Consider the following 17,843-nt stretch of genomic DNA (forward strand, 5'->3'; position numbering starts at 1 on the left):
GGGGAAACATCCCCCCCCCCCGCCACACACACACCAGGCTCTTTTGGCATGTGCATACACACTCTTCTTTCTGCTAGTCAGTTCTGCCTTCTCACACTTTCACTTGGGGATCAAGGATGCTACCAAGCAGCCTTAGAGCCGAGAGTGGTTCTCCAGAGGTGGCGTGGCAACAGGACAGTGCCATCTGAAACCTTCCAAAGCCTTCCCACTGCTCTCAGGATAACGCCCCAACCTTCTTCACAGACAGACCACACCCCAACTGTAACAGCCCTTCGTGCATCTCAGGCTCCACACAAATGCATTCCCTCCAGCTCTGCCACTGCACATCTCGCCCTTCCTCTCCTTACCCCTTACCTCCATCCACAACGGCCTTCCCTTTATTTGGACATGCTTTCCTTGCTCTGCTCTCTCCCTACTTTTCTGGCTTTTAGGAAAACATTCTTCCCAAAGTCTCTTCATTATCCTTCCCCAGAAACTTCCAAGTGAATTAAATGGTTGCTTAACTAACACTGCATATAAACCACCCATCTTTACAAAGATAGTAACCACATCTACACTGCTGTCCAAACAATGCCTCACGCAGAAAGGAATCAAATATTTACTGAATGAACTAAGATCACCCCCAAGCAGCCAGCTTGCCTATGTTGTTCAGTAATCCCGACCCACCCACAATGACACGTCCCTTCAATAGCCTCCCTGTGCAGGCTGGAATTGAAACTTCTAATATAACATTTTGATAATAAACCGAAAGATGAAGGTCTATAGAAACATTTTCATATCTAGGTTATTGATAGCATAATGGAACTAACACGCCGTGGCTTACACAGCGTTGTTCTTAGCGGCAAAAGCTCTGGATTGGGAACATTGAGAATCTGACAGTGGAAGAAATAAGAAGGCCCCAAGGGATAAGCTGCTCTTTTCAATGAGATGAATGAGCTGTTCCTAGAAGCCAAGCCATAAAAGGAAATGGCAATCCTGCCTGAGAGGTGTCCCTCTGCTCTGCCATTTGGGCTTGTAAGCTCCTCTCCACTGCGGGTAACAGGTAGTCAATAATGACCGATGAACGGCCCAGAGCTCTTCTGACATCTGAACCCAGGGCATAGAAAGAGTGGCTCTGCCTTCTCCTCTTGGTGTCCTACAGGGCAAATATACTGCCTCCCACCAGCTGCCATCTGATAGATGACACTACCCAGGGAAGTGACCATCTGGGTGTCACAGTGCTCACTCTCTATTTGAGGGAAGTGAGGTCCACCCAGACATTCTATATCAATTTGTTCAAAGCTACCCAGATGCTGGTGGGAGAAAAGAAAAGACAGGAAGCAAGGAAAGGGAGGCAGGTAGGGAGGCAGACAGGTCTTTATATCTTCCTTCACTGTGGCCCAAGAATGTAAAAGATAGTTCCAAAACTGAATGAGGCCGGTGGGATTTTAACCAATCCTATGCATAGTCACCACAGGGATGACGTTAACGCTGCTGTGTCTGAGGCAGCCCAGGCCCTGCCTCAGGTATGAAAAGCTTGGTAAGAACGACTTCTCAGGAGGGATGCTGTACCTGGTAGGGGAACAAGATTCAGGCCTTAAGGCTGCTTTGCTTGGGGACAGTTGTTCACACAATGGTCAAGACACAAGGGATTTTTAAGAGATTAAAAAAATTTTTCTTTTGTATGCTACCATAGCAGTGAGGTGTGACACCAGCATTTCTTCAGGCCAGTGGAACTGGGAAGACCGATGGGAGGGGACATTGATGTAAGTGATGGACAGTCAGTGGATAACAAGTACAGTCATGCAGCAGTACTGGGCTATCAATCACCTAACACATTAATCCAAGTCATGGATAGTGGAAACCAAGGGTGGACGTCAGCAAGAAACAAAGTAGAAAGAACTTGTGTGTTTATCAGACAGGGGGAAGGGTCAACTTCCATTTTTTTTTTTTTTTTTTTTTTTTTTTGCAGGTCCAGGATACTAACTGCAAGTGCCCAGAGAAGGCTTCTTATTTGCCTGATAATGCTGGATAATCTCATTTGCTACCAGTTTTAGAAATAAAGTGTTTTATCTAAACACTTGAAGTATTTCCAAACCATAGGCAATCCTCACCCTTTGCTGTGGTCGAACTCCCGGGATAGGACACCCTGTCACTTCTAACCATCCTTGAGGCTAACTAGAGAGAGAGAGAATTCTGTAAAATGGGGGGTTTGGGGACTAGCTGGTCATCTAAAGAGGAAGAAAATGTCCCAATTCTGGCCACTGGGGCAAGGAAGTGAATGACTGTAGCTCTCTTATTAGTAAAGACAGCTTGCTTGTAGCATTCTCCAGACACATTTGCAGTACAGGCTACCTTCAAGCCAGCTTCACACAGTTAAGTAGTCAGTTAATAATGTCCTATTCAATGTTGTACAAGATCAGAATTGCCGTGCCCTTCCTCCTAATAGAATCAGTTTCTTTGCTGTTATCACTCAAATATATCGAATGAATAAAAACTCAGAGTAAGGGATTACTTCAGCAAAAACTTCGTGTTCGTTTTTCTGTTAACGATTTGTTCTTTCACTGGGCTTTTGAGACAGAGTCCAGCTATGTAGGCCTTGTTGGCCTAGGACATGAAACGTAGCCCAGGCAGGCTTTGAACTTGTAGCATCCTTCTGCTTTTGTCCCAGGCTTACATATATGTGCTGTTAGCATTTAAAGTGTAACATGTCTGCTGCATAAAAATGGCTACTTCTCCAGAAATGAAATACCTTTCCATTTCTAATCACATTTATCTATCTATCTATCTATCTATCTATCTATCTATCTATCTATCTATCTATCTATCTATCATTTGGGGGTAGGGCATGCACAGGCCAGAGTGTGCTCATGGAAGCCAAAGGATGACTTTTGGGAGCAGATTTTTTTGTTTCTACCATGTGAGCCCCTGAAGTTGAACACAGGTTCTTAAGCTTGACGAAAGAACCTTTACCTTCATCTCACCAGTGCTCAAACACTTTCTGTTAAAACATAAACCTATTGCTTTTGTATAAATGAGTTTTATACAGTCTAGAAACTAGTTTATTTAAGCCAAAAAGATCTTAGATGGGTGATTTAATAGACTGTGATGTTCTTATTGCTGACTCTAATTTTTAAGCAAACTATAACCATGTGTACCTCACCTACACACTTAAATAACCAACTAATTCATTAAGGAAAGATTTAAATTTTTCTATTTTCACAATAGCTAAGAAAAACGTAATGGTGATTGTCTTAGGGTTTTAGTGTTAGGAACAGACACCATGTCCAAGGCAACTCTTATAAGGACAACATTTAATTGGGGCTGGCTTACAGGTTCAGAGGTTCAGCCCAGTATCATCAAGGTGAGAACATGGCAGGCTACACCATAACCTCCAGGCAGTTATGGTGTAGAAGGAGCTGAGAGTTCTACACCTTCATCTGAAGGCTACTAGAAGACTCACTCCCAGGCAGCTAGGTGGAGGGTATTAAAGTCTATGCCCACAGTGACACACCTACTCCAACAAGGCCCCACCTCTTAATAGTGCCACTCCTTAGGCCAAGCATATACAAACCATCACAGTGATTAAAAAATGTTTTTATAAACCTGAAATGGATGGTTTTTATTCTATCTTCTGTTCTGGTAGTCTTGTATTATGTTTGATATTTTCCTATGCAGACACCTTAACTCAAATAACTCATTAGCTATGCCTTGGAGCAATCTGTACCACATTCCTGCTGCGCTGACATGGAACTTCTGTTCGCTCCAGAGTTAAACAACTACAGAAGAGCCAGCCAGCGTCTGGGGCACTTCGTGGCAACCTGTAACACCAACATCGAGAGGTCAGCTCTCTTTGAAAAGGAGATGGAAATGCTGGCATCTTCCAGCAGCATGTCTCTTCAGGTCTTTAGACTAAAATTCACTGCAAAGGAGGACAGGGGAGATGCTGTACATAGCCAGCTGAGACCACAGTGGGGGAAAGAAGCGGAAAATCTTTGCATATTGTTTCAGATGTTTAAAATGTCCTGTTAGAAGAGGCCATCACAACAGTAAAAATAACACCAAGAATAACCCCAAACAAACCCACAGCAGAGCAAGGGTATGGATGTGCCGCTCAGCAGGACAGCTAGAGAGAACAAAGGAGCTGGAAACTAAGTTCATTCAGTGCATGTGCATGTGGCAAGTACACACACACACACACACACACACACACACACACACTCAGTGAGGGGGGAGAAGGGGGGCAGTTGGAAACAAAACCACTTCTAAGCAGTAGAAAGACTTTCTAAACTGGGGGGGGGGTCAGAAAACAGTAAACTTTGCATCCGTTTGATTTTATAAAACAAAGAGTTTTTTTTTTTTTGTTTTTTTTTTTTTTTTAATGTAGTGAAAGGGAGAAAGACACCGGTCCCCATTTTTCCTCCAACGTTCATCACTTCTTTGTTATCGACTGACCTGACTTAGGTGTGACTAAAAAATATTTTCACCGAGAAGTATTTAAAAGATGCATAAAGCACAGCAGGTGCCTTACAATCTAGAGAAAATGTGAAGTTTATCATATTTCAGAGACCACTAGTAGACATTTATATTTTGAAAGACCAAACCAAAACCAACGATTCTAAAGGCCACATAGCCCGTTGCTTGACTGGGTGAAACTGTGGATGTGAACTAGCTCGGGAATCCTCGCATCAGCTGTCCTGGATCGGATTAGTGGAACTAGTCTGGCCATCAGGTTCTCATGGGGAGAAAGGAAAATGCTTGTTCCTTTAATGGCAAATTCAAAACCGAGGCGCACCACGCTTGCGTGGTCCCTAGGGATTTGTACTTGGGACTCAATCACTGATCTGGAGGCTGAGACTCAAAGATTATTATCTCAGGGATAACCTCTTTTTTTTTTTTTTTTTTTTTTTTTTAATTCTTTAAAGGCCACTGAAATCTCAAAACCAGCACAATGATAACACCAGGTGACACACCAACACGAGTGGGAAAAATCTGACAAGGCCTTGTCCCTGGATGAAGATCTACGGGCAATTGGTGGCTGCTGAGGAAGAGAAAATTGGTACGCTCCAGGGAAGAGCTCCCTGCTAGGTTATCTTACTCCACGTGGTCATCCCTAACACATACACATGACCAGCATCAAATGGATGCAACAGGTTTTGTGTGTGTGTGTATGTGTGTGTGTGTGTGTGTGTGTGTGTGTGTGTGTGTAATAATTAAAAAAGAAGAGGTCAGTCAAGAAATTGAAAAGGAGTAGGAAGATATGGGAGGAATTGGAGATATTGTAAAAATAGTACTTGTGTATGAAGTTTTCAAAATAAACGTTTAATTCAGAAATAAATGTTTATGAGGGGTCCTAAGCTTATACATGGCTCCCAGTGGAGAAGGAGAGAGGGAGCTGTGCGCAGAGGACAGGGACGAAGGGTAGACCTGCACGGGTGCGTGTTTTGCAGGTCAAAGAAAATTCTGACAAAAATCAATCAGTTCTTCGAATTCAGAAATACGATAAAACAAAGGAGCCTAACACATTCATAGCACTGCTTCACCAGAAGAACTGGCCACGTTAACGTTATGCACAGCAGCTCGGTGGTATGATGCAGTCTGCTTTGCTTACTAGGAACCACAGGGACAAGTCAGACTGTTCCTGGTAGCCTTGTGGTTTGCGGTAGTATTAGCGTCACTATTCAAGGCAGATGCTTTTTCACTGTGAGAGAGAGTGACTGTGAGACCAAGCTTATCTAGCTGAGAAGCAGAATTCGGGACCTGAAAGGAAGGGGGAGTAGAGCATCCATGAGGGCAGCTGAAACCTCAGGTTCGCAACTCTGAATGGGAAGTAAGGATATTGACCCCAGATAGACAGCATTCCTTAGATCTGCCCGCCCAAAGGGTCAGATTTTATCGGCCATGAGGGACTCTAGTTCTTGTACTGTGGCCTCTGAGGAGGGTTTCCTGCTCTTGCTATCCTGAATGCGTGCTCAACAGCAGGTTAAGAGCAGAATTAACTTTTCTAAAAGCAAGAGGTCACTCAGGTGTCATGGCGCGCGCGCGCGCGCGCGCGCGCGTGCGTGCGTGTGTGTGTGTGTGTGTGTGTGTGTGTGTGTGTGTGTGTGTGTGATCCCAGCACTTGGGAGGTGGAGGCAGCAGAATCAGTAGTTCAAGGTCACTTTTGGCTCCCCCTTTTCAAAAATCAAAACAACGGGGCTGGAGAGATGGCTCAGCGGTTAGGAGCACTGACTGCTCTTCCAGAGGTCCATGTGGTTCAATTCCCAGCAACCACACGGTGGTTCACAACCATCTGTAAGGGGACCTGATGCCCTCTTCTGGTGTGTCTGAAGACAGCTACAGTGTGCTCATAGACATAAAATAAATAAATTAATATTTTAAAAAAAGTCAAAACAACAAACAGACAGACCTGTCAAAATAATTCAAAGCCAGTTCAAGTTGGCCTTCTCTTGCCAATGGGCTATTGTCCTTAAATAAAAATAAAAGCAATAATGACCTAAGGTGTATGAAGCATGTTTAAATCAATAACTGAAACTGTGCATCACTAGGGGCCTGGGGACCAATGCATTAGTTTAGAATTTGGCAAGGGAAGAACGAAGCATTTGTCTCCTGTTTTCTTTATAGGCGGTAGCTTAAGCTCATCAAACAGCCAGTGAGACAGAAACTGCTCATTACGGCCTACAGCTCACCATAAAGAATCTTTGCCAGAGAAAAAATCACGTCCAAAGCGCCTTTCCCCTTCTTTCTGCTTACCTATCATGACCCTTTACGGCTCACTTTCCTCCAACCGAACTGTATGTGGGATGTAGGATTTCTCTAAAACATAGTAGTTCATGGTGCAGTGATGTCCAATAGAAGTAGAGTAGGAGCTACGTGATAGGCTGTGTGAGAGGCTGTGTAAGGGGAAACAAGGAGGAGAAGGGGCTGCAATCGAGATGTAAAGTGAATAAATAAGTTAATAAGTAAATAAGTAAATAAAATGAGCTACATGCCTGTTTAAAAATCCTCTAGTAGCTAGGTTGAAAAGGTAAAATCCGATAGGTAAAATAAATTTTACAAAAACAACTCAATCTTAAATATCTAAGGATAGTGCCATTTAAATAAACACAGAGAAATCAGTGAAACATTTGATATTGTTTTTATCTGGCCTTTGAAATCTGGTGTGTACTTCGTATATCAGTTCAGACTAGCCACCCCAGCTCCGTGTCTCTTCATAACAGCACAGACTTAGAGAGTCCATTGCACAGTGCAGCCTTAATCAGGCTGTGCCCCCCATAATATCAGCTCCGCATGCAAAGCAATCTCAGAGCTCAAGGACCCTCATGACCAACTGCTGTCATTGTCACAGTGAAAGGGAGAAATGTTGGAGATGGTTTCCACAGACTGAATGCTTGTGTCTCACACCTCACCCCCATTCTTCACGGGGCGAATCCGAATCTTCTCAAATGATGTCTGAAATTAGGCCTCGGGAAGAAAGCAGGTCGTGGGGATGAGATTGGTGCCTTCATAAGAAAACACCTTGAGACCTTGCTCTGCATGAGACTTGCCCCACCCCACCCCACTCAGCACTCTTGACCCTTTGTCCATGCTGCAGGCTAGGAAACAGGCCCTTAACCAGACACCAGATCTGCCAGGGTATGTGCTGCTGCAGGCCTGTTCATCCAGATAATGTGTTAATGAGCTATGTCTCCCTCCAGCAGGCAATGGTCCTGTTCAGAAGGAAGCTGTGGGAGGATATAAAAGAGGTCTCATGGCCTCAGTACACAGTGAACCCTCATGTCCTGGCTCTTTACAAGAAAGGGAGAACTGAGACCTCTGCAGCTAAGTTTTAACTCAGTTCTAAGTCCCTTTCCAGGTGCGGTGTGATTATGTGTCAGCATCCTTGCGATTGTTACGGAGACCGCCAGGGATACCAACTCTGCAGATGCTTGGGTGCCTTATATAACACACACACAGTGTTTTCCTACAGCTTATGCGCATCCTATGCATTCTTTAAATCACATTACTCACACTAGACAATGGGAAACAAATGCTGACTAAAAAGTGATGTTGTATGGTTTAGGGAATAATGACAAGGAAAAAAAAATTGCCAAATTACATTAAGGATTTTAAAAATGTTTTTCTTTAAAACTTGTGTGTGTGTGTGTGTGCATGTGCATGCATGTATGTGTGACTGTATGAGTGAGGTTCATGTGTTTTATATATATATATATATATATATATATCACTAAAAGATTAATGGACAAAGTTATACTAAACTGGAAAAAAACTAAGAAAAATTTCTTTAAAATATAGATCTACAAAAAGGTAGCCACTGTCCCCCCTCTTATTCAGCATAGTACTTGAAGTCTAGAGAAGAGGAAGACAAAGAGAAGGATGCACAATAGAAGAAAAAGTCAAATTATCTCTGTTTACCATAGAGATATGCAATGCGGTTTTATACTTAGAAAGAGGAAGCTTTTGGAACAGTTTCAGTAAAGTCGAAGGATACAAAATCATCAACAACAATAAAATGGTAGCTTTTCTATATGCATAACAAACTTGAAGAGAAAAATTAGGGGAAAAAAATCTCATTTGCAACAGCTTTAAAAATATCTATGAACAAACCTAAATAAGAAGGTGAAAGACCTCTACACACACACACACACACACACACACACACACACACACACACATGGATGCACTGTATGTAGTTTTAATAAAGTTATGCTATTGAGTTGATAATGCCCCACCCCAAGAGTGAGGGACTATCTAACAAAACCCCAGTGCCTGGTATGGGAAACCTCCCTTCATGTTCTTGGCCAGGGAACTTGAAGACACTCCCCAAACAATACAGCCTATTGCTATTGTCCTCAGTTGCCTCCCAGAATTTGAAGGTAAGACCCTAATGCTGAAGACAGCGCATACTTCGGACGCATGATGTGGAGGAATCCAGATGGAACTGACCTAGAAGCCATCTCCCTGAGATGGAATAACTCTGTGGCATTAGAAGGTGTTAGACAAGCTGCTGGGGTAGAGAGGAATCAATAGTTCTACCTAGCTGTAAAGCCCATGAACCACAGTAATGACCAGCATGGTAAGATGTTCCCAAGGGTACAGCAGTGGTATGTAAGCCTTGGAATAATCAATGGCATTTAATGGGACTTCAGGGCCACTCAATAGGAGATCAATATGCTTGAGGCAGTAAATACTGACAACTACCTGTGTCTGATGGGGTTGGGGACCCTAGAGGAGAACTTGCTACTGCCACTTTCCCAAACCAGTGTCATTTCTTAGAAATATTTATCCTTACACCAGCAGATAAATGTAGTTCTCACCCCTCATCAAAGAAGCTCCTTCTTCCAACAGATGGAGGCCATTACATAAAGCCACAACTGGTCAAGATGCACAAAACAGTTGACTATATGAGATGCCCAACACTAACTGATATATCTACAACACAGACCTTGTAGCTAAGGGCCAGGTGGAATCAGAGAAAAGGGGGCAGGAAGATTGTAAGAGCCAAAGAATCATGATGTCTCCCATGAGGTGGTGTCTTCTATATATATGACAAGGAAGCTGAACTCATGAAACCTTTAAAGTATAGTCACCTGAATAAGGCCAGTGCAATGACAAACACGGATGGAGGTAAGAGACCAAATTTTGGGTTTAAACTCCATTTTAGAGAACCCGACCAAAGTCTGAACTCAAACTAACAGGCTAGTACCTAGCATCAGTTTCCAAGTTACTCACCAGCAAAACCTGTTTCTAAGACCTGTGTCTCCAGGTTAATCTCCCCCAACAAATCCAGCGATTAGCATAAGTTTCCAAGTTAACCCGCAATAAGCCCACCCTCTGCCTAACAACCATCAATTAGGAAGAAATCAGAAATTAAGTTTATGGTTTGGCTTCCAGCACCAGACAATTATGCTAAAGACCACAGTAGCACACCAATCGGCTTGCTGCTTTCTGTAAAACCTTGTCTTGATAAATATTTAAGGCATTTCCTCCACCAGAGCTGTCCTGCAGGGCAGCGGTGAGTTAAGCCTGCGCTAGCTCAAATAAAGAAAGACCCTGGTGTGATTGGCTCTTGACTGGTCTTTCAGGGCTCATGAACACTTTCTTGGTACTACAAAGGAAATCTCATAAGGCCTCCTTCTAGATGAAGAGCTACAGACAAGTAATGACTGCTGAGAAAAGGAGAATTAGACTTCTCCATGGTTGAGCCCTACATACACACACACACACACACACACACACACACACACACACACACACACACCAATAATAATTAAAGAAGAAGTAATGAACTTGAGGGGGAGTGAGGGATGCATGGAAGTAGTTCTAGGGATAAAGGGAGGGTTGGCAATTATGTACATTACATACTTGTACATAAATTTTTCAAAAAAAAAAATTAAAAATTAGATTAAAAAATAAAGCATTTCTAAATTCTTCCTATCCAAGAAAGTAAGAAACTGAAAAAAATAAATCGACGAAAACACTGGGCATAAGTTTGTACTCCTACAATGGCAGAAGTAACTTTGTGGAAATTAACTATCTTACCCAAATCAGAATATCTGACCTCAAATTATACTCCAGAGCCATAGTGACCAAAAACAGCATAGTACTCAAACAAAGAGAACATAGGAGAAAGCCCAGACATGAACCACACATCACTAATATTACAAAAGGTATTAAAAACATACATTGAAAAAAAAAATGACAGCCTGGTCGACAAATAATGTTAGCAAGATCTGGATTATCTATCTATCTGCAGAAGAATGAAATTATGTTCACACTACTCACCAAAAATTGAACCCTGAAACTGCTCATGGAAAATATACAGAAAACACTTCCAGATATAGGCATAAGCAAAAACTTTTTAAACGGGACTCCAGTAACAGCAAATAATGCTAAGAATCAACAAACCACGTTGCATTAAGTTAAAAAGGTTTTCTACAGCAAAGGAAACTATCAGAAGAATAACAGGAAGCCACGGAATAGAAGGAAACATTTGCCATCTATACTTGAGCTTGCGGAAGGGGATGTGTTAGAATGGAGAACTTACAAAGAGTTTTAAATTTTAAACACAAAATGACCCCTGCCAGTCAATAAATGGGCTATGAACCAATAGACACTTCTCAAAAGAAGAAACAAAAATGGTCAATAAATTATTTAATGTCTGTAACCATCAGAGAAATGCAATTCTAAACAGAGGTTGAGACTCCATGTCACTCGGGTCAGAATGGTTATTGCTAAGAACAGAAAAGCAAGAAGGCTGGAAAGAGTAGGGGAGAGGAACCCTTATTCACTGTTGCTGTGACTATACACTGGGCAGCCATTACGGAGAGCAGTGTGGAGACTTCTCAAAAAATCCAAATAGAGCTATCATGGGGCCCAATTATACTGCTCCCAGGAATACATCCAAAGAACTCTATGTTGTAGGCAGAGATTCGTGCACATCCACGGTCACAGATTCTCTGCTAACAATAAGGAAATGGAATCAGACTAGACGTTCATCAACAGAACAATCACTAGTGAACATGTAACACATATACACAATGAAATTTTATTCAGAGGTAAGGAAAAATGAAATTATGAAACTTGCAGGAAAATGGGTGGAGCTGGAAACTATTACAGTAAATAAAGTCACTCAGGCCTAGAAAGACAAAAGCTGCAATATCTTTCCATATACGTGTCCAGACTTTAGTTTTTATATGTGTACTTATGTCTATCAGACACCATCAATAGAATGCCCCGGGGTGAACAACACTTTTTTTCCTGGAATCTCTCACGGTTCTCTCAGAGATTGTTCACCATGGCTCATTCTTTTGACTGTGACCATAAAGAGAAAAAGAGATTGTAAGGAAGGTGGGGTAACAGAATACACCACACAGAAGTAGGAAAGGCAGACTAAAGAGTCTGGGGGAGGGGTTAGGGTTCAGCCAGGACATGGGGGATGGGGAAGGGAGAAGGACCAACCCAAAGGAAGTTAAGTTTGTAAAGCAGCACCATGAAACATATTACTTTGTATGCCCCTTTCAGGGACAGATAACAAAAAGATGCTTCAGTTTAGGAAACAAAATGGATGTTTTGAAAAAGATCTCAATGCTATGGCCAATGTGGGCTTCTAGAGCCCTGCCCCCATCAAAGAAGCTGGAAGATGAAGGCCTGCAGGGCAGCAGTTACAGTTTTTTGTAAGGGTTTCTGATGGTGAACCCGCCCCAGTAGGCACGTAGATTAGTGTCCCCCAATCTCCACCTGAGTGTTCTCCTTCCCTTGTAGACTTGTGTGTGTGTCCTTGTCCCAGTCACTATTTCTCTAGTCACTTTTGTGCAAGGTGATTTCCTGTTGGTTGACTGAGCCCTGTGGTTTTGGACCCTGTTTGCTCAGTGTAACTAGCTCCCAGACAAGGGAGCTTTGGGCCACTTCCTCCTTAGGGAAATGAAATGAATCCTGCCTTGCTGAACCTGAACCTTTGACCACTGTTCCCACTATTTGTCTTTAAACTGGTCAGTCCAACCTTTCAGTGATTTTTTTTTTTTTAATGTCAACTTTATATTTACACGAGTCCCTGCCTCAAGGCATATCAGATGCTTCCTGGTGCTGAGCTGAGCTACTGTATGTTGCTGGGTGAGACCATTCCATTGGGTAAAGGAGAGGCAGTGGCTGATTAAAAGGCCCAGGGCAAAAGCTCTTGCCCCTCCCCCCTCCCCAAAGCCCAAATTTAATACAAATTTTCTCCTTCAAGATAAAGAAGAAAACAACGACAACAACAAACAAGAATGGATTGAAAAAAAAAGAACAAAAGAACAAAAGATTAAAAACTTCAAAAACAAAAACTGGACACTTTTTTCCAAACCAAGATCTTGACTGCAGAGGGATAGTGGGAAATGACCCCAAACTAGAGGGGGCCTTGCTTAACCAACACACTGCTCAGGTTAGGGGAAAACCATTCGCCAGGCTCCTCCTCCAGACACCACAGAGCTCTATTTAGCCTTAGTCAGTTTGGAGTTGGAAATGGACGTTCAACAGTGTTTACTGTGGGGCAATATGAAATTTTGTGGAGGCCAGTATTTGGGACTGTGGGGAGAGGTGGTGACCAAGAAGTTGGTCAGATCACAGTTGGAAAGAAAGAGCAACTCTCTCAAAATCCTTCCTGCCCTCCATGGGGCCCTGCTAGTTAGTACAGCGTTGCAGATTTCTGGTATAGCTCACCACTTGTCTTGTGCGGTGCAGTAATCCCACTTGCTATTTCAAACCGTCAGTAAAATTCTGCTGCAGACTGTGTTCATGGCATTAGAAGGGGGAGCTATTCAAGCAAAACATACCAAGAAGGGAGGTGGCCATGGGTGGGAACCCAGAGTAATAGTTTGATCGGACAGAATGCTGGTCTGGAGAAATCAACAATGATGCGACTGGAAGAAGCAGGGAGGGTTTAATCTCTCAGACTAAAAGGGTCAAAGGTTCTTTTCTCTAATACAATTATTAAAATGCTGTCTCAGAAACACACACACAAACACACACACACACACACACACACACACACATGCCCTGGTATATATTAATGCACATTGGCATTCAAATATTTTAAATCTGTCAGGCCCATGCTTATCAACTTTTTTTTTTTTTTTTTTTTTTTTTTTTNTTTTTTTTTTTTTTTTTTTTTTTTTAGGACTAGTAACATATTAGTGAAAATCTGAAGCATTGCTTAATGTTAACTTTTTTTTTTAAGTAACTCTCTTCAGACATACCAGAAGAGGGCATCAGATCCCATTACAGATGGTTGTGAGCCACCGTGTGGTTGCTGGGAATTGAACTCAGTACCTCTCGAAAAGCAGTTAGTTCTCTTAACCACTGAACCACGTCTTCAGCCCCTGCTGTTGACTTTTATTGTACAATGTATGTATAGCTGGTTTTGAAACAATCACCATTGTTTCATGAGCAAAAAGCACTTTAATGTACATGCATGCAAAACAGAAAGGACAAAAGGAAGTGTTTTTCCAAGATGTATTTGCTTTATTTAACTTCATCTTAACTATTCTTCAGGCTTTTTCTCGTTTTCTCATTCAGTTTGCAGAGGACATGTATATAGCTGTGAATCCCTCGATGTCTCAAGTGTCCAAAGGAAAGTCAAGCAGGAGAGCCCGCCTGTGTTCAGTAGAGGGATTTTCACAGTTCTAAGGGGGAAAGGCAGAAGCCAAGCCAAGCCAAGCCAAACCAAACCAAACCAAACCAACCAACCAACCAACCCAGCAACAATAACAAACAAAAACAAAACAAACAAACCAGCCATTAGTCCTCCAGAAGGGATTGCACACGCCTGTCATCTCAGCACTGAGGAAGAGACCAGCTTGGTCTAAATAATAAAAGTGTCTCAGCAAGCAAGCTTGGGGAGGGGTCAGACATTAAGAGCACACGGGGCTCTTTCAGAGGATCTCCACTTAGTTCCCACCACACAGGTAGCAGCTTAAATTGCCGGATAACCCCAGTTCTTGGGAATTCTAGCGCCCTCTTCTGGCCTCTGTGGGCATCGCACAAGCATGTGGTACACATTCATACATGCAGGCATTCATACATACAGATAAAATAAAAACAAAATAAACCTTAAAGGAAAGAAGAGAGAAAGAAAGAAAACTAAACAAGTAAAGCGACGCATTTGTCTCGCAGCAGGACTGTAAGAAGCACTCAACGCCTGTGATGATTCCCCCTACCCCCCACCCCGCACATGCTATTTGATTTTGGACGAAGCTGGGGTTTCAAGACTTTCATCTAGTTCCAGGAAACCACAGGGGTAGGAATCTATCTTACATGCAATATATCGGCCAGCTAGTGGGCATCCCACACAGGGCAGTCAGGAGTCCCTTGTGTAGGATATGAAAATAAAAACTGCCCTCTCTCTCCTGTATGTGATAGAAGGGCTTTGCATCCAGCAACTCTGCTGTTCCAGGGCACTACCTCAGGTTACAGGAGGTCTGGCCCGGCAAGGACTGTGTTGCCATGGAGACAACGCCATAGGATTTGATGCAAGCTGGGAGATGGAGAACTTGGGGCACTTTCTTAGTTCACACAGCAGAAAGGCACTAAAGAGTAATGACATGCTTAATGAAGGAAGTTTCTCAACTGTGACCCTGAATGAGAGAGTCAGGGATGGAAAGGTATAGAGGAGTTCTAATCACCTGGTTCTGAAAAGCCCCAAGGTGCACGGCAGTGGGGGATGCATGTGGGAGTGTAGACAGAAGCAGGTACACTGGAGAGCCACCCCTCTTAAAGGCTAACTTATTTGAAGGAAAATGTGAATGATATGTACTGTCTTACATTATATAATCAGATAAGTCAGAGGCATGGTTGCTAAAATAATTCTCCCTGCTTGTCTCACCCCAACTCTTGTCTACAGAACTTTCACACACATTTCCACCCTTATTTATAATCAGAGCCTGGGCAGATCACCTGAGCATCGCAGTTACAACATCTTTGACTCGGCTCTTTGAAAAACAAGCACACGGTGTGATCTGATAGCAGAGCCTTGCTCAACGTGCTTTCCATTTCTGAGCACCTCTGCTTCCTGGAGTGCCATGAAATAGTAGGGTCCAAAAGGAGATTAGGAACAGGTTTGTCCCCCCCTTCCCCCCCGCCCACCTCCTTCCTACCACGAACGTAGCGGTCCAGACTTCCCGGAGAAAGGCCCAGCCTGAGCCAGGATCCGCAGAGGATGCGGGTCCCTGCGCCTCTGCAAAGCCCAGAAATGGCAGCGACCAGGCCGGGGTGGGCACGAGGTGAAGCGGAGCGGTGCCCAAAGCTGCTGCCAAGGCTGGGGCAAGGCAGCGATTGCCTTACAGGAGAGAGGCAGGGAGAGGGTTTGCTAGTCCCTGAAGTCTCCCGAGGTCAATTCCCAGCGCAGCCAGAGGTACCTAGGGGGCTCGGCGATCTCGGAAGTTGGGGGTCAGCCGAGGGAGAGAGCGTCTTACCTGGCCAGGATGGCTGGTGTGGTTGAAGGAGTAGATGTTCTCGGTGCTGAGGCTCACCACCCCGCTGTAGACGCGATCGAAATCGGCTCCCCTGGCGGGGTCGCGCGGATCGCGGCGCAGCTCTGCCGATTGCGCGAGGGGCTCTGCCTGGTGGCCAGGGACCGCCGCCCGCAGGAGCCAGGGCAGCGCGCAGAGCAGCGCCAGGCGCGGGCAGTCGAGCATGGTGGGCGCCTCGCCTCGCCCCGGGGGTCCCTCGAAACACAAGCAGTCCGAGGAGGGAGCGAGCACGGAGATGGTCCTTCCAAGCTGCCTGTGGCGCTGGGTGCCGGCTTCAGCAGCTGGGTGGTGTGTGGCCAGCCCAACGCCTGCAGCGCGCTGGAGAGGAGCGAGCAGCTCAAATACTGATGTGCCACCTGGGGTCTCCAAAGGAGGTCACGCGTGTGGAGTAGGGGCAACAGGAGGCGTGGGGACCAGGGAGGGCTGCTTTCCCCTTCGACTTTTAAGTCTTTCCTTTCTCATCGCTGAAAATCTTCCACTCACCCAGAAAGAATTTTCACTGATCTTTTCCCTCTCAACCTCAAATCACCAACGACCAACCCCTCAGAGAGGTAGCCGCCAGTCTGGAAGAATCGGTGTGACCAGCCATCAAGGAGGAAATCAGGTGCACGTCAAACGAACGTGCACTCTAGCTGCAGGCAGGCGAATAGAAAGCAAAAGAGAGCGCACCTCTCAAGAGGATGCACCAATTCGATTTTTACAGTGGCTTCCAGCAAGACTCTCGCAGGTGTGAAATGTCGCTCTCCGCTCTCCGGCTATTCGCCCTGCTGGAACAGAAGCCCTTCTCAGACACCTGGCTTAGTTCCTTATTACTCTTGCTCTCCAAAGAGAGACTCACGTCATCGCTGCCTTACCATATGTGCAAGTATGTAAATATGTACAGTTACAAAATATAGATACGGTCAAGAGAACAGTCCCCAGCTCGGCTTGAAGACTGCTTCCGGAAGTTTGAGGGACCAGATTTAGACAGATACCATTTCTTTCCACCCCAGCCTTTTGTGCCCTTTAACTCAGCAATGTTTTCTTTCAGAGTCTCGAAGAATTTTCAGGATTCTTCATTGCTTTTGTTGTTGTTCATTTTAATTGAATTTTAGTTTATTGAGGTAGGGTCTTCCTACATAAGCCAGACCGACCTTGAGCTCAGAATCTTCCTCAGTCTTCCAAGAATTGTGACTACAATGAAGAGCCACCCCACCTGCTAAGCCTGAGGGTTTGCGTTTTTTGTTTGTTTGTTTTGTTTTGGGGGCTTTTTGGGGGGGGGGACTTTTTTTGTTTTTTGGATTTGTTTGTTTGTTTTGTTTTTGGAAACATAATACAAGGTTATGAGCTGGAATTGGGATGACTTGAAAGTATAGCTTTGAGAATATTTATGCAATTTCCCTAACGTTTAGTAAAATTTAATAAACTTGAAATTTCTAAAGGCCTTTGAGGCTTGCTGCAGTAACCAGTTTGGAGCAGGTTTTGAGAGGAAAAGTCACAAATTTCATGAGACCTGGTGATCAGCTCCGTCACAGGGCCACATGTTCTTTTGCAGTCTAGCATCTCTTTATTGGAAAGATAATTCATACTCTCTCGGCTGGAATTTGCCTCCCTCCACTCCACTCTTGCACTAGTTTTGCCCTCGGGAGCCATAGGAATGAAGCTAATTCTTCCACACGGTGGCTTTGTCGGTATGTAAAGGGAGCTATGACTTTTCATAGGATCCTTCAAGGTTTTACCCTTCTGGAATTTGACACTGATCCACTGAGAACAGTTACACGATTAGATGCAATTGAAAACGTATATTTTTTGTTTTTAGCAGAGTAGGCCCAGACACAGGCTCCACAAGCCCTTCTCCTGAGCTGCCATTATTGACGGGTG

General features: G+C 44.0%; 1 protein-coding gene across 3 annotated transcripts in view; it reads right to left on the minus strand.

The window, feature by feature from the left end:
• Sidt1 (SID1 transmembrane family member 1) overlaps positions 1-16,821 on the minus strand; it is a 91,696-nt gene extending 74,875 nt beyond the window's left edge. For 2 of the 3 annotated variants that reach the window (XM_029544607.1, XM_029544606.1), the window contains exon 1: positions 15,927-16,809. In XM_029544607.1, the coding sequence (XP_029400467.1) occupies positions 15,927-16,148 (222 nt within the window). In that variant the 5' untranslated portion in view covers positions 16,149-16,809. Of the gene's footprint in view, positions 1-15,926 lie in introns of all 3 variants that reach the window. The other variant, XM_021208858.1, reaches the window with a different exon arrangement.
• Positions 16,822-17,843: the final 1,022 nt, after the last annotated feature.

Source organism: Mus pahari, chromosome 12 (genome assembly GCF_900095145.1).
Source record: "Mus pahari chromosome 12, PAHARI_EIJ_v1.1, whole genome shotgun sequence".
Taxonomy (NCBI): domain Eukaryota; kingdom Metazoa; phylum Chordata; class Mammalia; order Rodentia; family Muridae; genus Mus; species Mus pahari.